The sequence below is a fragment of the Anas platyrhynchos genome, chromosome 6 (assembly GCF_047663525.1).
Source record: "Anas platyrhynchos isolate ZD024472 breed Pekin duck chromosome 6, IASCAAS_PekinDuck_T2T, whole genome shotgun sequence".
NCBI lineage: Eukaryota > Metazoa > Chordata > Aves > Anseriformes > Anatidae > Anas > Anas platyrhynchos.
Genome location: NC_092592.1, coordinates 15,307,948 through 15,334,696, shown reverse-complemented (window position 1 = coordinate 15,334,696; position 26,749 = coordinate 15,307,948). Strand labels below are relative to the sequence as shown.

The 26,749-nt window shown below is 40.4% G+C and overlaps 1 protein-coding gene across 3 annotated transcripts in view; it reads left to right on the top strand.

Moving 5' to 3' along the window:
* Positions 1-26,749, top strand: part of RET (ret proto-oncogene) — a 273,120-nt gene that overhangs the window by 184,233 nt on the left and 62,138 nt on the right. The window contains exon 1 of one of the 3 annotated variants that reach the window (XM_027460295.3): positions 3,684-3,955. The exons of the other annotated variants lie outside the window; for them this stretch is intronic. Coding sequence (XP_027316096.1) covers positions 3,910-3,955 — 46 coding nt within the window. The 5' untranslated portion in view covers positions 3,684-3,909. Of the gene's footprint in view, positions 1-3,683; positions 3,956-26,749 lie in introns of those variants that run through there. 3 annotated transcript variants of the gene reach the window in all.

The window sequence follows — 26,749 nt, the reverse complement described above, 5'->3', positions numbered from 1 at the left end:
TCATACAACATCTCTGCTTTCGCCAGTTGCTTGTCAGTGTTTCCACAAGAACCCTGTTTTGCCATGAAATTGATGTGTTGGATTATGTGGAGCTCTTACTTTAACTTCTTGAGACCAGGACGGTTGGTGGCATTATTTCTTTCTGCACAAAAAAGGATTTATTTCCTCCTAAAGGCAAAAAAATTATCTTCTTGGTCACCTTCTCCAGGTGCTGTGATGGAGACATCCCTCAGCATGGGTTTGCTGCTTTCTTGTGGTAATGAGGCTTTCTGAACATTTAATAGCACTTCTGGGTGAGCACTCCAGGAGAACGCATGGCTCTTAGAAGTAGGTGGTATGGATTGCTGGGCAGTTTAAAAGTTAGTTGTATGCAGTAGGGAGGGAAGAAAGGACCAGACAGAATGATAAGAAATTGAAACCCCTGGACTGTGGAGGAACATGTAAATAACCTGAGTTAAGTATGTTATGCAGCGTGCAGATAAATCCCTTGTGATTGTCAGGATGAAAATTTGATCTGTCCTTTTACCATTAGATCTACGTCAGGATCTGTTTTGTGCCATCCTAGTTATAACGTGTCAATTTGACCACAAAGTAGAGTTAAATGATAATAAGGATTAAAAAACAAAGAACAACAACAAAAACACATTTTAAAATAATATTTTCCTAGTGGCCAACAACAGTAGTTGAGACTCTGTAACAACTGCCCTTAAGTGTGGAGAAAAAATGCTTAAATCCTGAAATGATCAAAAGTCAGATGTTGATCACAGTGTTCTAGGAGGAGTTTCTTCTATGAAAATGTTTCGGTGTTCATTTGTGACTGTTTGGAAAGCGTGACAAGGTGGAACTGTCCTAAGGTGTCCTGTCTTGATGCTAACTGAGCATGACCTAGGGCTTCTGATGAAGCCATGAAACAGTTATCAATTAGCATCAGTTTCAGGAAGCATTATCATATCAAGACATCTCAGGGTGCCTTTATAGAAGAAAAAAATACAATAATTTAATAGCTCAGTCTGCTGTGCCAAACGAATGACTCAAAGCAAAGCAGAAATAAATGACTGTGAGCTATGGTCTCGCAATTGCACCAGCCTGCAGGAAAGTGTCAATTTATTTCCAAAGTATTTCTGCTAGGAGTGATGGGAGGTGTCATTATAGAGCTCGAGCTTGTCTGGAGAGTTAAGGACACCTAGCTTTTTATTCTCCATTTAGTAGCGCTGATTTTGATTTTAGTTTTCAAAAGGCCTTCAGGCAACAAAATCAGGTGAATGACACAAATGTGCATTTTATGCATATCTGAGCAAGATTCTCAATGCATAAAAGAGGGTGTTGGCATAGGCTCGTGTTCCTCTAGTAAACTCAAGGACAGATGCTTCAGTCTGTATTGGACCTCCTCATTGCTGTGGAAACAGGGCTGGCCAGGAAAGTTTTTGTTTTCCACTGAAGTTTGAATTTTGGGGGGAAATTCTATTTTGGTAGACTTTTGCAGAGATCCCCAAGATGTTGCCGTTAAGTTAGTTTTGCCTTTTTATGTCTTACCATATTTTGTGTGGTAGGCTGTATTTTTGGGTCAAACTGCGTGTCCTCAGTACACCCTCACTTTTCCTTAGTGAAGGCTTGCCAGGGTGCTGGAGGACACGAAGGAGAACAGCTCCATCAAGGACAGTGACTGCATTAACATTAAAGTGATGGTCATGCCAGCTGGAATGATGAAGGCACTAATGTTTAGTCCCTTTCTCATCCAGATAGGCAACCTTATCCCATGTGTGCTGTATGTAAGCTATGATACTCTAAAAAGGTATAAATCTGCTTAACTTAAAAGCCTGGAAATCAAATGAAAAAATTACTGTGGTGACCTTACTTCTGCTCCTTGTATGACGAACATGATGGCATCCTAAACCAGTCTTAATGCGCTGGAGCAGAGCCTGAAGTTGGCAGAAGAGTACAGCTTTGGCTTCAGTTGCTGAGATGCCAGAAGAGATTGGAAGTCCTTGAAATTCTTCCAAGAAGTCACTTTGTCCTGGATGGAAACTGGCATTTATCAGTGCAGATGATAGTGGTGTATTTTAGATGGCATCAATATTGATTTGTATACAGTGTGAGCTTTTAAATATGATTTAAGATAAAGCTCAACTAAACGTAAGACGTTTCGCCTCAAAGCATTGATTTAATGTTAATGTTTTATATGTTGCTTTCTTGACTATAGCCTTTCCCGTGGCTTACGGAGACATCCCAAAAATGCCTCTCAGGTCCCCCTGTCAGCATCTGTGCAAGCACCACAAACACTTGTGCCGCGGGAGTAAGTAACCAGAAGTTTAATTTGTGCTATCCATCAGGCAGCTTCAAATGCAATTAATTTATGGTGGTCACTAGTATTCATCCCAACTTAATTCTTACCCTTTGGTGTGCTTACACTTGGGTTATTGTTTCCCAAAGGTGATGTGAGGAGCATGGAAATGCTGGATGGAGGTACAGAAAAGTTAAATCAGGTTTCTTTCTTTTTCTAGTTCTATGGGGTAATTCCTTATGTTTTGCCCGTTAGTGTTGGGTATTTTAAGTGAAGTCCCTGCCAGGCTAAGAGGGAGAAATTGGTATGATTTGTATCTGAAGTAATCGATGGCGGTCTCTGCTAGGTGAAATTACAGAGGCTGAGCATCTCTCACCGTGCGCGCCTCCTTGCTCTCGCTTGGGCGTTTCGAAGTGCGAAGGCAGGGAGCGGTCGGAGCGGCAGCCGCTGCTGGGCGTCCGAGCGCTGCCGTCCGGACGGACGGACAGACAGACGGACAGACAGACGGACAGGCAGACCTCTAGCGCAGCGCTGCCGTGGCGAGGCGACGGCAGCGCGGGGAGCGGGGGAACCAAATCCCGGCAGGTCGGAGAGGCGGCGAGGGGGGGGACCGGGTCTTCCTCGCAGGTCCGGGCGCCCCCTTTGGCGCTGCTCCCGGCGGGTCCCTGCTGCGGGGGCTGCCCGGGGGAGGGGGCTGGGTGGGGGAGCGCTGGGGGCCGGGGTCGCGGCCGGGAGGGACCCGGCGCTGTTTTGCCGGCCGGAGGCCGGTCCCGCAGCGTTGCGCCCGATGCTCAGGTCGGGGGCTGTTAGCGGCGGCTTTTTGGGGCTGCTCTTCTCAGCAGACCTGTCGCTGAGTTGTTGAAGGGTGTTTTTGCATTGGCTCGATTTTTTTTTTTTTTAATTTTTTTTTATTTTTTTTTCCCGCTTGCGGTTTAAAAGTGGCGTTTCGCCGCTCAGCGGGATGCTCGCATTCCGGCTTACTTTGGTCGCCTGCCAGGTGGAGCTCATCTCTTTTCAGCATCCTCCTACCATCAAGCAAAAATCGTCTCCTCTCCCCAGGATTAATTATTCAACACGTTTAATGTGTTCGGCTGGGGGGTGGGGGGGGGAGAGAGGCGGCCGCTCGGATGCGTGCTGGTGCCGCAGCGCCCGTCCCTGCTTTGTCTCGCACCTGGTGCGTTCACGCCGCTCCCCCGGGGGCCGGGGGCTGGCTCGGAGACCCCCGGTGCAGGTGGCGGTGGCGGTCCCGCAGCCCCCGGGGATGCTCGGGGCGGGGCGCGGGGCGGCCCCGGGGGGGTCCCGGGTGGGCCGGGCAGCGCGGAGGGGAGCGGAGCGGAGCGGCCTCGCCCCGGCGCGGAGGAGGGGCCGGGGGCTGGCCCCAGCCGGGCGGTGCCGGCGGCCGGGCAGCGCTGGGGGGCGCGGGGCTGAGCCCAGCCGCTGACTCGGGCTTCTCCCCGCAGAGCCCCGGCGGCGCCGGCAGCGCGGAGGGCACGGGCAGCTCGCTCCCGGCCGCCGGGCGGCTGCAGGAGGAGCGGCGGAGGGGGGCAGCCCGGCGCCGTCCGTCCCGAAGCAGCGCCGTGCCCGGCCGGGCCATGGGCAGCCCCGACTGAGAGCCCGCAGCGGGGAAGATGCCCTCCGCCGGGCGGGCGGCGGGCTTCCTCCTGCTCTGCGGAGGTAAGTGCCCGAGAGCCGGTCCCCCGGCGAGTTTGCGGGGCTGCGGGGCCGCCGGTCCGGCTCCGCCAACCTTTGCCAAAAGGCGGACGAGGTACGAAAACCCCTAATACTTTTTCTTTGCTTTTTAAGCTCTAAAGCTAAGTTAGAACAGATGTGAGTTTCCTTCTTCTTTAAATTTATGATGTGAAAGGGAAGAATATTCAAGCGCGTTCCTATTTTAAGTTTCGAAAGATTGCTCCTTCTCTGTTGTCCCCTTCCCAGGGCTTTATGCGTCGTCAAATTAAATTGGGATTGGATTGATAAGTGAAAATGACCAAAAGATGAAAAGTTATTGAATCGTAACTTAGATGATGCTATCCACAGATGTCAACTTTCTAAAGTAAACAGAAACCCCATTATATCTCTGTTTCTTCCATATGGCGATGTTTGCCAATGCATTTCTGGTGTTTACATGAGTAAATCAAAGTTGTTGTTTGCTCGAGAACGCAGCACAACCCTGCAGACCAGAAATGCAGTTCTGAAAAAAAGGCAAAGCCCAAACCAGCCCAGTAGTCCGCCAGCTGGAACAACGGAGCACCGTGCAATATTAATTCTATACTTGTGATTCTCTGTGAAAAGTGCAACAGCTTGCTGCTTCTCATTATTGTTTCAAATTAATTATAGTAGTTCACCCCATCTTAAACTACTCTGTAAGTCAAAGAGGTTGCAAACCCTCTATTTTATTTTATTTTTTTAATTTTCTATGCTAAAATATTTCAGTTGTCCCTACTCTTTCTCATGTTGGTATGTTATTTTTATCATCCTCTGATCTTTATAAAAACTCTCCGTTGCTCAGACCTAGGATGTCTGCGACTAAAATAGGTAGAATATGCAAAGTCTAAGTACTTATTAAAAATGAATAAATAAATAGAATGTGTTGTATCCCAAGTCGTTTCACTGTCAGGAAGAATTAGCCATACTTGTATTGCTAATGGATGATCTATCATGCTGCTGTACTTTTATCTTTGTATTTATGGCAAATCCATTTTCTTTCATGTTTATGGCAGAACTAAGATAAATGTAATCTACCTAGGATCTTCAGTTTGAGGGGTATGGTTTATTTAGTCTGGATAGCGCACGTGCATTTGCTTGAAAGTAATTTTCACTGGTTTCAGTTTAAGCTGGTCAGATGAACTTGCTCCTATCCATGCTGTGATCCCCCAGAATATTATGTGTACTAAACATAATGGATGCTTAGACCACCCTCCTAATCTGCTTTATTCCTATGTTTTTTTTTTTTTTTTTTTTTTTTTTTTTTTTTTGTTGTTTGTTTTGTTTTTTCTCCTCCAATGTATCCCTTTCAATTGGACTGTCTTTGATTTTACTTTTCTAACTGGGTGGGGAAGGGAGTTGTCTCTGTATCTTCTCCCTACTCCAGGTAGATATCTAAACCTTTCTTTAAGTATTGGACCTAAGCAGATGGATATCAGTTCAGTGAGAGACTTGTTATTAACATGACCATAAAGTGTTAACTCTTGGATTCCTCCATAGCTTGGAAGACTATTACAAAAGTTAATTTGAGTTGGACAGACTGCCAAGTAGATTTCTGTTTTAATACCACTTGCTTATACTTACCATAAATATTATTTTTGTTTACTCTCTCAGCTCTGGCTGGTGAGGCTTCATGCTCAATTCCCCTTAATTTTTACTAAAACCATGGGGAAGAAAAGTTGTATACATTTAGATCGCACTTCAGAGTAATTGTATTCATAGTCATTGCAAGAAGTCTAGCATATTAGCAATGTCGTATGGGTGTCTGCTGCTAGAGAAGCACTGTTTCACATTGTTTAGATGTGTGACTCTAATTCCTATTTATGTAATAAAAGCTGAGTTGACAAGAGGACTGAGATCAGTCGTTATGTCTTGGGGGTATTAGCAAAATCCCAAGGTGCAAAGAGTGCCAGTTGAGAAAGAGAGCTTGTGTGTGATGCCGCGGTGCCCTGGCAGAGGAAGGAATGCAGTCAAACTTTGTTGAGCTCCATCCTAGGGGAAATACGGAGTTTCTTCAATGCTGAGTATGCCATGCCCTTACTGGACATAATGAAGAAATCTCTCTCACCTGTGTTAGACCTGGCCTCAGAGGACTGCCACCCAAGGTTAATATATGGTGATACCCTTGCACCCAGCTCCTGTTGGTGCGTCTTTGGTTTATCTCACCTGTGGCGTTTTGGAAAGGTTTGAACTGTGGTAGTTCTTAAGAACTCGCAGGTAACCCAGAGATTTTTTAAACTTGGATAAGGTTGCCTTTTACCAAGTGAGCTGGATTAATCAATCTGGTGAGCATGCTGTTGGTTGCAATGATTGGATCTGGTTCTTTTCTGTTGGCAGGCTTTGGGAAGTGCACTGGACCACATGTTCTGAAGCAGAAAGGCTGCAGCCTTGCTGCTTCTGCACCATGAGCGATGTGGGAATCTCTTGCAGGCACTGATATTGACATGAGGCAGCCTAGAAATACAAAAAATAAAAGCAATAACTCTTGTCGGGTTAAGCCTTACTGTTGTTTCATCAATATCAATTAAAAGAAATGCAGATTTTTGTTATAGAATGAATATGAATATTTTTTCAGAAGTGAGATGTGGGATACACTTAGTACCATTGTCTAATCTGGAAATTAATTTTTGTTATCAAAGGAAGTACTTTCTAAAGGATCTATTTTCAGTAAAATCAAGTTTGTAAGCATTGCATTATGCATGTTTGGTAAGATTGAAAGGGAAACATGCTTCTACATGTAATTAGCAGGGATGCAACTTGAACACAACTGGTCTTGAATACAAGCTATTTAAAACTTTAACTTTTATTGACTGTGATCTGAAACTACTGATGAATGTATTAATTCTGGTATTCATTTAAGCACTATTTGCGACCGATTCTTACTGTGCACTTTCATACTGCTAGGGTTACTGTTAATGTTTTATTTTGACTGGTTCTAATTTACAACAAGTTCTGGCTAAACTCATGCATTCAGATGAAGGACAGACTTTAGAAACCAACTGTGCAAATATTGACATTCTTCTCCCCTAACTCTAGATATTTAATGTAATATTTGTGTTTCTTGATAGAAAAAGGATGTTTTCCTTTGAAAAAAAACAAACACCTATGTGATTCTTCCAAAAAAAGATGACCTCTGCACTAATGTTTTCAGACCAAAACAGGTCTGAAATTTTTTTTTAGCAGGTTTGATCTGCTAATCAGATCAAATGGTGGAGCACAGGCCACTGAGTTGAGTCAAGGACCAGGCTTTGGGTAGACATAAATTGTTTGTGTGCCTGCCATTTTGGCAGTCATCTAGTCAGACAATATGTGATTCTCATTTTATTTTCTTTAGATTATATTCCTGACTGTAGGGCAAGGGAAAATGGAATCTGTGGAGAAAAGTAAGAGGAACTTTGTTAGATCTTGCATGTCACGTTTGGAGAGGACATAGGAGTTGAGAAGAAATTTCAACCTCCGCTTCTCTTTTTAGGAGGAAAAGAAATATCAAAAAGAGACTTTAGTTCTTTCCTATGTTGTTATTTTTCTCTGTCCCTAGGTATAGTATCTTAAGCACCATCTCTTTTCCAGGCACCTAGCTGCCCACTGGTGGAGCCAGTGCTTCCCCTCGCTCAGGTCCCCAGCTGCCGCCTGTGTGGCCATGAAGCTGCTGCTTCACTCACAGAGCTGGTGGCAGGGCTAACCCCAGCACTCTTCCTGACTTCTGGGGAACGTGCCTGCGCCATCTGCATCTCTCCTCACTTGATTCCCATCGCTAGGTTCTTCACCTTCCACAAGAAAAACTTTTGCATTTAAGTTCATAACCTGCAGCCTTTTCAATTTCACAAACAGTCATGTAACTGTTCTTTTTTTTTCTTTGGGGGGGAGAGGTGTTAAAACCATGATAATAGGACCCATCTTTGTGCTATATGTAATTCCCTTCCTTTCCATTGTTGTTTCTGCTGTACCTTCTGTACGTCAGATGCCTGTATTTGCCTTGTCTTCTCACTGTGTGTTATAGGGCAATATTCAGCATTGGCTTGATTAGTTCTGCCAGTCATTCTGTTGGGCTGCTGGTCTTTGGCTTCATTCATGGGTTTTGTTATTAACATAAAGACAGTGTAAAGGAAATTAATACAAAGATTATGAAAGGACAGCATTTTAATGCTAAAACTCACATTCATTAAGCTTTGATTAACAGAGAAGATTTCTTGTAGTATTAACATAAGCAGTCAGCTCATATGCCAGTGCTGCTTCAGCACCTGAATACTAGATACATATTGAGTAGTATGCCAGCATTCTGTTTTCCATCTGTGTGTTACATTACAGTCTGCTATTTTTCATCTCCTTCTTACTGAAACAACAGACAGGACTGATGAGAAAACATGTATTTTGTTCACTCCCTCTTTCCCCGCTTCCTCCCTGCTTTGGGCCTTGGCAGGAGGGAAAGGATTTGTTCGTTTGTTGATGTACTTGATTTCCTGGCACCACTGCTCAGGCTGGTAACAAGGCAAGTACAAATTCTGGTCTGTGTAGGATTGGAATGAGGTAACTTGTTTGGGGGAAAACAGTCAGTAGATCTCTCCTCTATATCTCATCTGGGAACTTTATGGTTTGATGCACTCAGCATATTGAAAAGGAGATAAATCAACACGTGAAAGAAGTCAGTAAGCAAGAATCCATAGCTCCCACTCCTTTGGGGGTGCTGTCTCCCCGATAGCGTGAGGTAGCGAACACCGAAGTGCCATGGGTTGGGAAAAATACTAGGGGAGCTCAGTGTTTTCTGCTGAGCCCCTTTGTGTAAAAGTTGGTTGGAGTCCATCTGCAATGAAGAGCAGGTTTGCTCCGTTTGTACGTTGGTATCCTTAAGTTTTCCGGCAGAAGCAAGAGTGTTGTTACCAGCTGGTGATCAACTGGAATTGTCTCTTGTTCATGAAATGTAACAAACTGCCCAGCACTGCTGATTGAGTTCGTCTATTTGTAATGTTGCAAAACCGATTTTAACTTGGACAGTAATTTGCTGAAGTGAACAAGGTGTTATATTCATATCATGCTGTTTCAGCATTGACATGTTTGTGGTGCAGGGTCAGGAACTGCTCTTAGCTCCTACTTTTTACTTACCCTTGGTTTGGCAGAAGCAGAACATTAAAATACACTACGTTATTCAAAATAAACTTTGAAATTTTTTATTCTCCAGATGAACTTTTTTTTTTTTTTATTTAAAACTCTGTTACATTTTGGAAAGCAAACAACTGGAGCATTGCAAGGATAAATACAGCAATTACCATAGGAGAAGGATAGATTTGAGGTTTGCATATTATTTTGGTTAGATCAGGACTCAAGTTCATTTAACAGCTGTGCTACAGATTTGCTCCGTGTCTCGCTCTATCTCTAGTTTTCTCTTTAGTAGAATGCTGCCATCAATAAAACCCTCCTCTGCACATCATATATACTGTTGATTGTATATAACATAAACCCAAGGTATTATGGGGCTGGCACAAAGTGAAGAAAATGTGTTGAAAAACTTTACAGAATTTCTACAATGGCACATGAATTAGGCAAAAACAGAGCATCAGAGAAGCTGGAGGAAGCTGTAGAGTAAGAACTGTTCAGAGGCTTCATTTTTACAACCAGATTTTGTCCTTCGTCAGTGAGATCTGTTGGCTGCTTCCACAATGTTTTGGCAAACTCGCTACAGCATGAACCTTTTGACAAGTTTTAGTGTTTATTAGGTTGCTAGTTAATAAGGTTATTAAGAAATTTTTGTTAATAAACAGTAAAATAGTATATCAGCTGAGGAGTGAATATCCAGAGGGGTTTTAAAAGTACATTTAAAGGTATCTACAGCTATCCTATTCTTCAGATACGTTGTCTTCTTCCCCCCATGTACACAGAACACAAAAATGTTTTTTTTTTTTTTTTTTTTTATAAAGATCACTTCAAAACACAAACAAACAAAAACCACAGATAGTGTCAGATTTCCTAACCGTAACTGTACTGGACGCTCTTTTTTCTTGTTTTCCTTTTAACCTAAAAGAGATGCTAGGTAAATCTGCTGAACTAAAAATGATCATCAGTGCTTTAAAGCTTAAGGGAAAATTGTAGTGATCACAATCAAAAAAGGGAATTATAAGCTTTACTGGGATAATATTGCCAAAAATGTTGTTTGACTGAATTACTTTAGAAATTTGGCTAACTAAATCAGGTGATTGTAAAAAGAAAATGGATATATTACTTCTAATGGTTGTCTAATGGCTTTTCAGTGTATGCATTTAGAAAACTAATTAAACATTATATTTAACTGATATAACAAAGTTGCTTGTGTTGCTGTAATGGGTGTTTTTTTTAGTGTCCATTATGGCTTTCTTCTAAGTGAGACAAATTTTACTCTCAGATAATAGGATTAAACATTGTTTTTTTCCTAATTCAGAGACACCAAATTTTCTTATATGGACAATTAGATTATCTGTTCTCTTTGTGTGAAATGGCAAAAGTCATGCAGACATCAGTAGGCCAGAATTTCACGTAGCTCAGAAACCCCTTACAGACACATTTCGCCACTGAGTTAGAGCAGGCAGCCATTACTCCTGTCTGCACCATTCCAAAGCTGTCTTGGAGATGAGACTTAAATCGCAGTGTCTTAAAGGCACTAAGAAGTTTCTCTCTTTTTCTGTAGAGTAGATACATAGTTTCAGGTGCCATTCCTTTATCAAGAGCTGAGACTTTGAGAATGGTGCCTAACAAGATTGTTGTAGAGCAGTTCACGTAGACTCAGTTAAGAGTATACCTCCATACTGATTGGCGTCAGGATTCTTTTGCTTTTACTGGTAAGGTGGCCTTTGATATCCCATTATCTACAAGTGGACACTGAAAAGTATTTATGCAAAGAGAAGTGAGGATGTAAGACATAAGAGTAGCTTACAAAATGTTGGTGAGAATGGATTCGATTCTGAAGGTTATAATCCCCATCCTTACTGTTCCTCAACAATTACTTCACAGGTTGAAAATAACTTCTTGTATCGCTGCTATGTGTTTCGGAGACAGATACTGGCCACCAGTGTTCCTGTGGATTGGCACAGAAGGGAGGGGGAACAAAAGAATTCTGATTAATACAAATAAAAAAGAACATAAAGTCAAAGAAGAGGTAGACTTAAATAAACTTAGCCCATAGTGTTCATGTATGGCTTTAAATAGCTGAATTTGTTTGAAATGAATTATGCATGTTTGTTTGGGAATACCCAGTATAGAATGATTAATACATAATGACAGTCATCTCAAAGCAGGAGAGGATTTGAAATGTGTATGTACTCTAGGGCTGTAATCAAGCTTTCTTTTATAAAGAATAAAAACAGACACTGGCAAATTACATGAAAATATTTCTAAATTACATTGCCATTGCTTTGTGGTCTGCAAGACTGTAAGATGGAAGGGTGCTGGTCATGAAATATAAATAACAGGGAGTGGAAAGAAGAGGATAAAAAACTTTAATCAGGAGAGGACCTAAAATTTTGGTGGATTTTACTAGGAAAATGATCTTTTTCTAAAAAAAAAATAAATTGACAGGGAAATATGAGTGGATTTGGGTAAAGGGCATTGTCTGTTTTGGTTCTGTCATGTGAGATTGTACTATGATAACTACAAGGATCTGATAGAACTTCTGGAGCAAATGTTCAATGCTTATTATTAGTGACACCAACAAAATATTTTTTTGGCATTTCTCGTATTCAGAATGTTGTTTTGGAAAGCCCTTTAATCAAGCATTCTCACCTCTCTGAGGTATTAGCATCAGTTTTAGCAAGGAATATAGGCATGTGCTTAGGATTAACCTGTCCCAGCAAAGCATTTTAAAATAGGCTTGTGTGCTCTAAACTGAGTTGCATAGACATTCCCAAAGTTAAAACTGTAGCTGCACATTTAGGTGACAGATTTCTTTTTTTTAACCCTCTTCTGTTGTGTACATAGATGAACAACTGTCATGGCTCCAAAAAGCAGGTTTTTCTGGTGCATTAGTAACGCACTACAATTAAATGTAATATCTCAGACTTCCTATGTCACCCTGGATACAAAGGATCCATCTAGTTTGGAAGCACTATCTTTGGAAAGAAATACAGAAACAAATACAAAGAAATTATAATTGCCTGTTACTGCTTTTGAGTAATTCAGGGTAAAGGCTTCTCTTGTTGAGGCTGTGGGTATTGCTGAGACATAAAGGACCAAGGGAGATGATTTCTGTACAATGACTCATCCCAATTAAGGAAAAAAAGCAATTTGTTTAAATTTTGCTTTTGAACACATAGGTTTTGAAGTGATGAGGGACGAACAATATAGCTCCAATATAAATTTTATTGCGCATTTCAATTCAGCATTGCTGACACACTCTGAATGAGAAAGCATTCTAAACAGTTTTATTGCTTTGCTCAATTTTTGCCTTGGAGAAGAGCATAAGAGTTGTCCTAAATTGCTTTGCTACGGACTTTTTTGGGCAGTGAGAGAGTTTATACTGTACATTTTTCCAGATTCTATTGTATTTGATAATATTTATATATGTTTAAAACATCATTTAAAACAATTGCTGTTAATTCAGCAAGGAGGATATCTTTAAGGGGCTGCATAAATTACCCATAAAACCTCTGTTTAAAAACAAAAAAAAAAAGAAAAAAAACACATGTTTTTTTTCCTTATAGTATTGATCCAGCCTGTTATTGTTGTGGTAAAGGTCCTTATTTAACTACTTCTCTTCTTACATTTTAGTCTATTAAAATTTGAAATGAAAACTGGACCAGAAGTTTCAGGGCAGTAAATGTCTAAAGAAAGTAAGACTAGAAGGCCTCAGATTTTTACTTGTTCCTTTATCTTCCCTCTTTCTCCCCCTCCTCCCCCTTTCCCTTTCTGTCTGCCGCAGGCTCCATTTTGGTTTGTATGTTGACAATATTTTTCCAAAAAATTGTTGAAGCCTTGCCTTCTAACATCATGCAGCTAGGTGGGAGTTCTGTTTCACTGCACCAAAAAATTCTACCCTTTGTCTTTGCACAGGAAATCTTGGCATCATGACATAGATATTCTAACTACCCGACAATTTAAAAGCAGATTGTAAGCTACATGATTCTGTACTTCTAGCCTTTCAGGGTTTATTTGTCCATGACATGACTTCTAGGAGACAATAAAGGAAATGTATGTGAAGTACTTAAACTGAGTTTGGGACTCAAAAACTGAGTCTCTTCATTATTCTGATGGTAACTACTTACTGGCCTAAGTAGTTACCATCAGAATAATGAAGAGACTGGTAACAAGGATTTTTCCTTACTTTGTGAAGTGCTCTATCACTAAGAATCCTAACGAGATGGGATTTTTTCTTCTTTCTATGTTGATCCTTGGTGGTGGTGCTGATGCAAGAATTACCATGTGGAGTTACGCTAAAACTCCATCTAGCACAGTGACATTCATCTTCTGATGAATACTCCCAGTATCCAGTTTTGAATAGTACATTTTGGCTTTCATACCTCTTGGAAGGCAAAAGATAGTAACAAGAAATTCAAGAAATACTGATTTTGAAGAAAGGTAGAAATGACTGGCAATATTTATTCACAAAGGCTGCAGTCACTGTGGGATTTCTGTCACTAGGAGTATTTTAAGAACAGGTAGGACAGGAATGCATTGAGTTCAGTTATGCATAGTCAGTCCTGCTTTGGGTGAGTTAGATGACCTCTGAAGGAAACTTCTGACTTACAAGTTTGTGCTTAGGGTGTAAGAAATAGGATGAATACCATCTTTGTATATCTGAAGTTAATGCCTGGCGTTTGATCAATCAGTGCTCTTTAAGAGAGCTGATACCTTGAGTCTGTGTTCAATGCAATTTGAGAGTCAGTCTCAAAATACGTATGTTGTTAATCACCAACAGCTGAATAGACAGGAGCTGGATGCCTTTGATGTCAAGGCGAGCTTCTGGAGTTTCTGGTTTCCAGGGTCTTCAAGAATTTCCCTGGGGATATAATTGGTATGTGGTAGTCCTTGTCTTTTTAAAAATCAAGTTCTAATACCATGCTCAGAGTTCGCAAATCTCAGGCAATGAGTTGGGGACCGCACACTGGTACTGAGCATTTCCAATTAGGGCCTTGAAAAAATTATATGTGCCTATGGCCTAAATTTGTCACCCAGATGAATAGAGGCAGAGCTCTTTTCTTCAGTGAGGGAAATGCATTGGAGTGATAAAACTTACTGAAACAGACATAGGATTTGAGGATATATTTTCTTAAGAGTTAAATTGGGTTTATGGTTTGGGTAAGGAGCTCTTAGGACTAAATGAGAATGTAATAATAGCACAAGGACTGTGCAAAATCAGTGCCAGGATTGTAACTCTACCATCAGTGTTTTACACCCTGAATCCTAATTGGTAATTGTCAGGACCATTTGTCTCTGACTTCTGCTGCTGAGAATTCTTCTGCAGTTTTCCTTTTTATCAGCGCAGATAAAATCTTTGCTAAATTATAAACTTTAAATAACTTCATCTTGTACTTCTTCATTGTTGGTTCTGTTTCACGGTTGTCTTTCACTGCAACAATAAATTCATTGTAATTCCACAGCATTTTCAAATTAAGTTGTTTAAGTTTAAATGCGTGTAATTTAAAATGGAGTTTAGGGCATGAGCTACTTAGCTGCTGTTGGTCGGCTGCACTGGTATTGTGGAAGGAACTGATGGTGTTTTACAAAATAAAACCATGGGGGGTACTGGTACAATCCTATAATGTTATCCTATTTCCCATTTTGAAGACACTTGTTTACCATGTAGTTGCCAGCATAGCATAGCAGTATGTTGTATCCTATTCTAAAGACAAGAGGCAGAAAATCAGTAAGAAGAAATAGACTATATTCTTCCTTTCCAAGGACTGAATTCAATCCTAGTTTGTTTTCATTTAAAGCAGAATTGTTACCTTGTCAACCTCCCTGGGATTTGGACAGAAACCTCCAAATGTGTGGAACTGCTGTTCAAAATGAAATTGTACTGGGCTATGTGATTACCTTTCCAAATGTTCTGATAAAGAGAATAGACGCTGTCAACAGCATCTGTGACTTTTAGACGTGTGAATTTTGTTTGGGATGAATGTTGTTGTTCATCTCCCTCCTCACCCCTGATTTTGAATTGCTTGTGAACACCATCAATTTTGTAATAGAAAGAAAACCTTGAGCCTTAAGTCTTTTTTCAGGAAGGAGCATTATTCTTACAGGGTTGACTTAGAGAATACACAAATACATCTTTCCATGCTCATGATGGACATCTCCTTTTGGCAATTTTAATTAAGACTTCCCTTAGATACCACTAGATAAGAAGTGGATACACTCATGTATTAAGGAATGGGTACCCTGAAACACAAATAGCAGAAGTTTTTTGTGCTTGTGCTTTTTAGAAGCCCATATGTAGTTTGGGATGACCAGTCCCCCCCAGATGTCTTAATGTATCGGTGCTTTAGAAAAGATGAAAAAAAAGTTAAGTTGCGCAAAGAGTGAATAAATTAAAAATAATTGTATAAAACAAAAAGCCCAAATTCATAAATTACTGCAGGTAGTTCATAAATTCATAAATTACTCCAGCTTCTCCATGTATGTTTATGCTTATGGACATTCCAGCAAAGTTAGTGTTAAAATGCTTGTTTCTTTTCTGTTGCTGATGACAGATCTACTTAACTGGGAAAAACAGACCTCTGTGAAGGTGAAAACAAGAAGCTGTCAGTGCACAAAGTACTGTCAAAAGCAAAATGGGCAAGATTTTCATATAATGGTTCACCAGTGTATTTAATGGGGTCATAGTCTTTTCTAGCATCAATTAATGAAGATTGTTTTTTCCTCTAGACTTAGCCTGCAGATGGTAAAATAATTGAGACAAGAATGAAATTGCCACTATTATTAATAGAAGGGTTTTTTAGTTTCTGTTTTCCTTTTCAAGTTGCTATGCTTGCTTCAGGAGAACATGTACATTGAGAGTGATTTCCGTTCCTTCCATCATGGTAGTTTTTCCCAACATTAATTAATGAAAACTAAATTCAGTGGCAACTTCACAAATTACTTGGGTTCACAAATTACTTGGGAATAAAAATGTGAAAGAGGAGGTATTTCCCCATTTATCTCAGAGACTTTAACATTGAAGTCTTTAAAAGTCATTTAAATATGGTCCTTGGCAACTCCCTCATTGCTGATCATTTTAGTGGAGTTGTTTAGGCAAAGAATTTACCTATCTGGCCTTTATGAGAAACAAATGGACAGTCAGTGATGGACATCATGATCACTGCTAGAGGTAGGTGAATGTTTAATAGGGTCTTCAAACCAGCAATCTGACCAGTGGAGTAAGATATGGAAGTGTTGCAGTGGCTCTTTATTTAAGTAACAAGATATTATACGGTAATATATGAAGTGGGAGTATGGAGACTGACATAAGTCTGCTAGAAATTAGATTAATCCCATGGAACGTCTTTCTGATTTTATCTCACTAAATTAACGTTACTGTAATTTTTAAGTGCTGTGGGAGAATCAGGTATGTTTAAGGTACTTTGCATTTGCAGAACTCTGGGTTGCTCATAAAATTAAGAATGAACTTGTCAAGTATGCAACCAAGTGTGTGTAGGTTTTGCTTGGTTTCACTCTGTGGGGTGGTGGTGCTTAAGTCATATTTTAGCTCAGTACATGATGCAGTGATGCTGGTGGTCATTCTGCTGATGTTGGTGTTTGTGTTGTGCTCCTGGCAGCTGAATATCCAGAGAAAATATGTTACATTTTGCTCTCTGTTTCTTGAACTATTGGCCTCACATTGTCGATGGTTAGCCATAGTTATCCATGAAGTAACCATGCAGTCAACTATTTCAGCAGTGCTTGCAATTACAGTATTGGTGATAAACGTGCATGTTGTTCTAAGAGAAAGAATGAGGGTTACGAGAGGTATCATCATACAAAATTCAGGGAACCTCTGTTGTAGGTGATATTCTGTAACCAAGTTTTTGTTAACCAGTTTTGAATACTGCAGGTCATTATACTGTTGTCTTAAAAAGATGTTATATGAAGTGCTTACTTGCTCCTCTGTTTTGTCTGTTTGTTTGTTTTGCATTAAAAAAATAGTATGCGTATTTAACAGTGTATAAGAAAATCCATTCAAGAAGAAAAAAGTCAAAGCAAACAAAAGCTTCAGACTGACCACTGAACTTCAGGGCATTGACTTGCTGCTGTTTAGGGACAAAAAAAAAAAAAGACTCAAGTAGTTTTCTGAAACAATGGCCATTTTCATTATAGGAGTTTTAAAAATATGCTTACATTTAAAATCAAACCTTTTTCAAATACTAAAGATTTGTCTGGTCTGTCTGCAGCTGTCAGGTTACTTGGCTTGGTTTGTTTAAATTGGAGATCTGCAAAGTAAGGATTAGTCTGATTAATCTGGAAGGTAAGGATTTCCTCTCTGTACGCTTAAGCCTGCCAGATCTGGTCCAGGGCAGTTCTGGGCACTGATGTCATATACTTCAGGTGTCATATTTTAGCAACTGTTGATTAACACTTTTTCCTGTCAGCAAGCTGGACACATTTGTCAGTGAGAAAGTGGTGGGAAAAGAAATGACCACTTCTCGTCGTGCTGTCACATCTCCAAACAGTTGCAATATTAAGCTCTGCTTTCCTCACACTCAGTATGCAGAATGAATGAGGCTGTTTTAGAAGGACTTCTGTTTTTATAGTTAACCGAGCTTTGAAATAGTCTCCTAAATCATCCTTGCCAATAGCATTAACTACCCTTTTGCTGGTAGTCAGAGATTATTCTACAGTAAGTTAAAGGGTAACTCATCTTCTTTTGTGATGACAGGAAACATGGAGGGATGTAAAAGATAATGGCTAATTCAAAGCAGATCACTCCACTCTGCTTCTGGAAATCCATCAACTCCATTCAAACACAGATTAAAAATTTTGCAACAAACTTTGAAAGCTCTTTCCCTTTCGCTGCCTCAGTAAATTGTTATCTGGGGGAGGATGATGCAGATGCCCTTGAATTATGATGCCTTTCATTACAAAGGGGTGAATTGCACATCAGCCTGGCATTCAGAAGGCTACAGGATTCAACCACTGTGCTTTTTTTTGTGCTTAAAAAGAAGGTAAAAGATAGATGCAAAATGGACAAGTGATGTGGTATTAAGGAAAGGTCTTTATCCTTCCTTCTCATTTTGCAGAAACAAGCACCTGAAAATGCATCATTGAAAAATGTACTCATGCAGAGATGAGTCATCCCAGCTGTAAGGCTGGAGCTGGTATTGAGGTGACGGGGCAGGTGGAGCAGCAGAACAGCAGGTGAATTGATCCTTGAGTAAACACCTGTGTTTGCTTTTTGGTTTATTTTCTTTTCAAAGACAGCTGCAGCAAAAGAACAAGGAAAGTCTGATGTAATAGCAAGCCATAGAAGGATATTTCAGAGGGGTGATTTTTCTTAGAAACAAGCTGTACCTAGCTCTCTTCACTTGACAGTTCCATCCATACTTCCTTGTTCATCACTTGACGTTGCTTCTGATACGCAGAAGCTAGTTGTTTTGCCTGACAGCCAAGTAGTTGTTGTTGCTGTCTGCTTCAGAGAAATTGGGTGAACAATTGGCTGGCGGGTCAGGCTCAAAGGGTTTATAGTAAATGGGGTTACATCAGGCTGGCGGCCAGTCACTAGTATAGTTCTCCAGGGCTCTGTTTTAGGGCCAGTTCTCTTCAATGTTTTTTATGAAGGATCTGGATGCCAGACTAGAATGCATACTAAACAAGTTTGCAGATGATACTAAATTAGCTTAGTATCTAAATTAGCTAAATTAGTTGTTGAGAGGCCTTGACAAAGAGAGATCTCTCTAGAGAGAGATCATGACAAATTAGAGGACTGGTCAGTCACCAACTACATGAAATGTAGCAAGAGCAAGTGCTGTTTTCTGCCCCTGGGATGGGGCAACCCTGGATGTACACACAGACTGGGGGATGAGAGGCTGGAGAGCAGCTCCATGGGAAGGTATCCAGGGGGATCTGGGCAACAGCAAGTTGAACACAAGTCACCAGTGTGCCCTGGCAGCTAAAAGGGCCAACTGCATCATGGGGTGCATTAAGCATATCATGTCTGACGGCACAGCACCTCTCGCTAGTTGAGGCAAGGGGTTGTCCTGCTCTGCGCTGGTGTGGCCTCACCTCGAGCACTGTGTGCAGTTTTGGGTGCCACAGTGTAAGAAAGACTTAAAACTATTAGAGTGTGCACTAAGGAGGGCAACAACAATGATGAAAGTTCTAGAGGGGATGACATCAAGAGCAGCTGAAGACACTTGGCTTGTTCTCCTTGGAGAAGAGAAGGCTGAGTCTATGAAGTGATGTTGTTTACTGTGTATGCAGAGGTGTGACCAACAAAGCATTTCTACTGAGTGTGGACTTGGTCTAGACCAAGATCGTTACCCTTGATTTTCTTGCAACGTAATGCTTCTGGCAAGACCAAGTAAAGCACATGAAAATTCAGGCTCAAACTCCTTGCTCATGGGGAAACTTGGTGATAAAAAGGCTGGCTGGAGACAGGAGGAACCTACTTTAAATCTCTAAAACACCTTGTAAAACACCGTGTCCAAGACAAAATTTAAGAGGAGACACCTGTTCTGTGAAGCTCCCTTTGGAGGTAGATGCGGAGTCCAGATGCTTCTCTTACAGCAACTCTTAATCTTTGAGTACAGTAGTAATTTACTTAGGCAGCGTTTAGATATGATAGTCACGGACACTATAAAAAAAACTATGAAGTAGAATGTTTTTGCTATGCAATGATTATAATTACTCACAACTCTTGATACGTATCATGTGGCATGAACCATTTTTAATTTCCTGAGAACAATGCAACTTAAGATATCTTTCTTCATCAGGCTGTTTGATTTATTAGAAAACTGCTGGATCCATGTATCAAAAACTCTGTTACTGATCATTGTGCATCATTCCTACTGTGAAAAAGAGGGAAACATGGTAGCTTGTGGGTGTTAAAATGCAAACATTTTAACATGCTATACATCTCTATCAGCTCTGCCAAAGATAAATAAAAATTCAATGCCATCCCTTCACAGTCATTGTAAAACAGAATGGGAGTTGTATTATTTAAGTGGTTCCACTGCTACCACATGCAAAAGAGATTTATTGAAAATAGGGGAAAAAACACTAATGAAATAAACAGATTTACATTAAAAAGCATTATTACAGTGTAGCTACACCGTTTAACAAATGCCTTAAAGAAAACTATACGATGTGCCAACAAATCTATGTTGAGTTTTTGTTTATTTGCAAGCTGATTGACAGTGGTGAAATTAATTTTAAAATAGATGTATTTCCAGTATAAGTAAGAGTTTTACCAAAGAAATTTGTTTGACTTATCCCTTACAAATTCAAAATGTTGTTACTTGAGAATGAAGCAGTTCTCTTTGGTTCCAGAACGTTAAATGATTGGAAGGGGGGAAAAGGGAGGACTTATTTTTATGATTATTTTTAAAGGTGGTAGGAAATAAGATAACCACTAAGTTTTCTACAAATGTTATGACAAACTCTGCTGCCTTCAGAGGGCTTGGACCAATCCTTATGACTCATCCTCTTTAATAAATAAGTAGTAAATCCCTGAATGAGCACATCAACAAATGTTCATCCATTTTAGGATAAATCAGGGAAGGATACATTGTGAAAAGTAGCTATTGGCTGAAAAGCTTATAGCTGTTTACAAAAACATACCAATCACTTGTTTTATTAGTGAAGATGTACACTTGCTTTTTTTTCCAGATAGTATGCCTACATTTTTCTGACTTGCAGTGTAGTTGAGGTGTTAAACAGTAGCTTTCATGATTTATGGCTTGCTGAGTGACATTTTATTTCCTATTCAAGGTAGTAACAGCTCAGATTTTTCAGCTAATCACTTCTGTAAGTAACACTGATGCACTGGATATTTATAGAGCAATTTTCAGGCCAGGGTCTTTTGAGATATTCAAATTACCAAGAAAACCATGTGGACAAACACAACCTGGTGCATGCAGATATATATGAGTCAGAGAAGATTAAAGAAGGAGGCTGTAGCTGTAATGTCTAGACTAGCATTTGTAACTTCTAATACACTGCTAATGTGGGTCTGTTTTTTCAAACAGAGGTGTTTAAAGGGAGCTTAAGGTCTATTATGAATTTTCCCCTTGTGATTGAAGTGAAATAACTTTGGATAGGATCAAGCTTTGTAGATTTTAGCTGCAAAACTCCCATTAGCTCAATCTCACCTTTTGTGTTGGTTTTGAGACCCTGTCAGAATTTCATTTGGCTTGTGGAGTGCAGTAAGTTCATTGAGGAAATAAAGAGTTTTAGAAACCACGATTGCTCATGTAATCATATGGTAAGCAAGCTGTCAGGACAAGTGCCCATGCCCAAAGACACTGTAGTTTATGGCCCTGCATTCATGATTAGGTTTAATTTCTTAATAAAATAAAAAAATAAAAAAATTAAATGTAGTTTAGAGGAAAACACTGTGGTGTCAGATGATTAGTGGTGGAATGAAAAGACGTGCTCTTACTGGAAATCAAGTGCTTTCCTCTGATTTGAAGGCATACAGTGATGAATATGGTGCTGCCAACGTGCATTTTTTGCTGTTAAGCTTGGAAATATAAGAACACTTGAGCTATGTATATAGATGCTTTAGAATGAAAACAGTAGGTATATGAGGAGAGATGAAGAGACTTGTTCATGCAGTGAAAAATAACAAGAACTTGAAATAACAGGTTATCATCAGAGTTGGGAGCTTTTGCACATTGGGATTTCTTATGTGGAAATGAGTAACCTACATGATGGGATTCTGGTTGCTGAGCTGGCATCACAGTGACTAGTCAAAAAGTGTTACAGTGGAATGGATGTCCGATGAGGAGTTAGGAAACATGGTTTCCTTGTCGTTTCAGTTGTTGGCCAAATCTCTACCGTTTCACCCTTTGTTTCTTCCCTTATTGTATGGAGATAGAGATCTAATATCGTAAAAGCTCTTTGTGGTATGCGAATGGAAATGCACTGAACATAGTAAATAAAGACACAGTTCTAGTAAACTAAGTATCACAATTGCCTTGTTTGCTATTTTCAAGCACTGCTGTAATTTTTATTTTTATTTTTTTTTACAATTTCAGCGTACAGTTTATTGGAAAATCACGTCTTTGTTTCTTTTCCCTGATATTTCTCACCACTTTTATTGTGTGAAACTGAAACATTGGGAATACTGGAGAAAGATAAATGCTGTCAATTCACTCTTTCATTGGTTTAACTAGAACTCTCTTGGGTATTACTTCCATTTAGAAGAATCAGTACTTGTACTTGTGTCTGTTGTAAAATAGTGTTTGTTTAAAGGCAGAATTCCAAATACATTTGTTGGCTTTTCTCCTGAAACATGACTGTAACGGGGACATGGATACCTTAGAGAGCTAAATATCCTGCAGTCTGTTTTGCTACTGATGTGCATACATAATTTCCACTGACAGTAATGGGAGTTACATGTGTATAGAAAGCAAAACAGACCCTTAAAAAATGTTGGTCGAGTAATAAAACCTAGCCTCAAAAGTGCATGGAAGTAGAGTGGGAAGGTGAGTCTTTTTTTTTTTTTTTTTTTAAAGTTGCTTTCTCTTTAACTTAAGGCAACATTTGTGAAGTAAAGTTAATATTATTTTTGTGGATTCACTCCTGATTTATTATGGCGTGAGAGGTAAGACAAGGTCCATGTGGAATAGGTAGGCAGAAAATAACTTCTAAATATATATCCTCTAAAGAGAATGAGGGTGAAAACTCAAGAGGTTGGAAAAGGTTTCCCCTTCCCCGCTCCCATAATAATTTGAAAAGTTTTCTTATTCGGTGTTTGTATGGTACGCTATCTGCCATGCTGATGTGATGCTGGTTATTTTTTGCGTATTAGCAAGTAGTGTGGGCTCTGTTCTGCCGAGGCTGCGTGCACAGCTGCACTCACCGCAGTACCCACAGGGGTGCACAGAGCCCTGTGCAGCTGCAGTACTGACACCGCAGTACGGCACGCTGACTGCGGGGAAGGAGCTTGGCTGTCCTTAGCTGTGGCAGTGCACGAGGACTGGGCTTTGTGCCCTGCTCCAGACATGGGAGCTGCTCCGCCTGCAAGTCACAGAAGAAAACGTTAAGCTTCTGTTCAGTCAGACAAACCAGTGGTCCTGTATCCCAGCAGCATCCAGTGTCAAAATGTAAAACTGCCTATGCCAGTGTGTTTATTGGGAACTTTGCTGTACTTTACACACCGTATGTTACTGTGAGTGTTGTAAACAAGAAACGTTACTGCTTTGAGTGCTGTCAGGATTTTCACTGTTTTTCTTGAGCTTCAAATGAAAAGGGAGAGGCAAATTCCTGGATAGTTAGACCTGGCAATCTGTAGTCTGTCCTCTAATTAAATTCTCTGCAACCAGTATGTTTTCATTCTTAATCAATGGACATTTGTCCTCAGAAGTAACTAACCCTGTGGAGTATAAGAAAGGTTAAAACTGTTGGGAAATCTCAATGTTACACAAAAGACATACAAAATCAAATTGTCCTATTTCAAAATAGTTGAACATCATGGCATCTTAATAAAGGGAGTGCTAGAATATGTTCTCCTAATAAACCTCTGTAAAACCTCTAAAAATAACTACACAGATATATTCTAAGTTGATTAGCAGTAATTGAACTGACTTAATGTAGTTGGATGATGTCATGTATAATATTCCTCTAAAGTAATTTCTGTAGACAAGCCATTTGAAGTCCTCTTGCAGCCAGCAAAAACATCTTCATGTTGCTAAACTGAGTGCTCAGACTAAAGCACTCAGTGGGAGAGCTCTGACATCTGCCTGGTTTATCTTGTTGCTTTGAGTTACTGTAGCTTGCCTGCTAGAAGCAGCTTTGCAGTGACAAATATCCCATCCGTGTTTCAGTGGAGATGTGGAAACTATATAATTGTGTAACACTTGTATAAGACCTTCTAGTTGTAGAATAATATTAGAATAAGAAGTGTTAAAGACAGATAGAACCTTTAGAAGAATCTGGTTTCAAAGTTCCTCTGCTGTATGTATTTCCAGTGTTCCCTCCAACTTGGTTCACCCTGTTCCATGCGATGAGGATGTTCCACGGTCTAATGTAGAAGGAAGCTTGGAAAATTATTTTCCTGTGTTTGTCTTGCTTTTGCTTTTGCTCATGTATTTCCTTGCATCTCTGCCCTTGTGTTTTAACAACCCTTAAAAGCTTGTAGTTGGGTAATGTAGGTGGTACCTTCAAATTTCTGTAGCTTGGATTGTTGCTTTTGTGGAGATGGTTTTGCAGGGTTGTGTGTGTTTGTTTTGTTTTTCATTTTGTTTTGATTTGTTTTCTGAGGGCTGAGACCTCCATAACTGATTTTAGTATTCAGAATGTGGCACAGAGAATAAATGTGGTTTCTACAGAAAGAAATTGCTCTGTCCTTCCTCTGAGCCTTTTCTGTTTACTGACCTAGGTTGTTTGAATTTAGAAGGGACTCTGAGTTTCTCTTCATCAGCTCCATGTTATTGACAGTTGTCCTCTTTGTGCCAGGGGTACTGGGGTATTGGTTGTTTTGGGTGTTTTCTGACGGGGTCACCAGTATGTCTTTTACTGAATATTCATTTTGCTGGTACAATGGAGAAATTCAACTGTCCAAGACTTGCAGCTGCTGTCCCACTCTCCCATATCTAAAGGTCAGAAGCAATACCTTGTGAGCAAACTTGATAATTTTGCTGATATTTCTGAAACTACAGGACTGTTACAATTATTGTTTTTGTTGTTCAGAAGGGCTGGCTGGTGATTCAGCCAAGCACTGATGTGCATATCCTGTCAGAAATTTGCACTAACCTCCTGAAACTGTCAAAGTGCCAAAGGCACTGTTAGTTGCAGTGCTGCCCTTAATCAGGAGGCCTGGTAATTCCAGGGCTGCGGCTTCTGTTCCTGTGTTACTAAGTATCAACAGCTAATAGCATGCTTGCTTAGTACTAGTTGATTCTTTAAATGATAGCTTATGGGGGCAGAGAATACATCCTATAGATAAGGGGAAGACCCATTAACCTCACCTTCAGTAAAGCCATTTCAGGAGTGGACTACAGCATGCTCACATTTTGCCACTTTCCCATTTAGCCTTTGAGGAGATTTCTTCTTTCACTTGCATGCTGTTTTGCCAACTGTCCTAGATTGCCTACCCAGAGCACTTGGCAGTTCTGTTTTCCCAGAGGGCTCAGGATGTGTTTTTCTGGCTCCTGCTGGAGGAAGGACCTAGCTAGCTGAACAGATACTCCTTTAAAAACCTCTGTTCTCTGTGTGCTTAACTGACATGTTACTGGTGACCTTCTGCAGAGTCAGATGCGTGTCTTACAGGTTTGAAGAGCTGCTGGTGAAAGCCACCACCTTCCTAGGAGTGGAATGCCAGTAGGAAAAGGATTGACAGATTTTGGAGTCGTTCTGTCTCAAAGACAAGTCTCAGTCATTCAAATCAAGATTGAACCTATAGTGTTTCCAGAAAGGCTCACAATGCCATTTCTATGTGCAACAGTGCACTCTATTCATCAAGGAAGTGACCGCAGAAATGTGTACCCAGCTGTCTCCGTATCAGTACCATCTATGTATAGCAGCTGCTGATGTTTGTGATGATCACTTCCTATCAGACCCTGCTTATTTTGGTGGAAAAGTACCAGAAAATCTTGGAACTCAGGAACACCTAAGAGCATGACTCAAAACTACTTCAGTAATACCGCTGTTGCACTGCCTTAATCTGTGAAATTTAAGCCAGCAGTGGATGATGCTCATCACGCAGCAGGGGACTGTGCAGTTTGCCCTGTGGTCCTTGTCTTTGGCCATCCTCTGCTGCAGCCCTAGTCTCTGGTCGCTTAGCCCAGAGCAGCTGCGGGACCCCACAGAGTCTGGGTTGTTTTCAGGCACTGTGTAGGGGCAAGGCACTCACGTCTCCTTTACTCGCTCAGGAGATGCTCATGGTGCTCCCTGAGGAGCATGCCCTGGCCATTAGCAGCTATCATCTGAGCAAAGTCCTGCTCTAATGCCTTTTTTTTTTAATACTATCTTTGTATCTACTTTCATAGAGATTTTTTTTTTTATTCTTCCTATTGTACAATTTTACAAGAATTACAGCAAGAGAAAATACAATATCATGGCCAGGGCTTTAATCTATTATTTATTAGACCTCAGTTAAATGAGGTGCCTGTGACAAAGCAGGGTGTGTGGTTTTGGTTAAGTCCCCTAGGTCCTCTGGTATGCACTGTATTAGGACTGTCAATGCAAAGAGAGGAACTTGTGTTTGGATCATAACCCCCTTACTGCTTCCAGCTCTTCGTTGTAAAGGAAATTATATCCTTAAAGGCACAGTTCGTTGATGGATTAGGTCTGTACTGCAGGCATCTGTTAGAGATTTTACCTGCTGGATGTACATTTTATAGTAAAACCCATTTAGATAGTCCTTAACCTCTGTGTCCCAGTTCTCCAGGTGTAATGTGGGGATAAGGTTCTTGAAAACTCTAGGCAGCAGTGGGGCTAAATACAGTAAAACATGGTGAGACCATTTAGTAGTGCAGTGAAGGGGTGGGGTTCTGTAAGGAGGGGATTCACAGTTATATTTTTAAGAACTTGGTAAGAGTGATCCACATGGAAACCACACCATGTAATTTGTGTTTGTTATTAAATTAGAACCTTTTGCAAGGCAGAAACCTCTTTCATTTTAGAATACCTTATTGCTGTTGTAAAACTGTACATTCACTATCCTGTGCT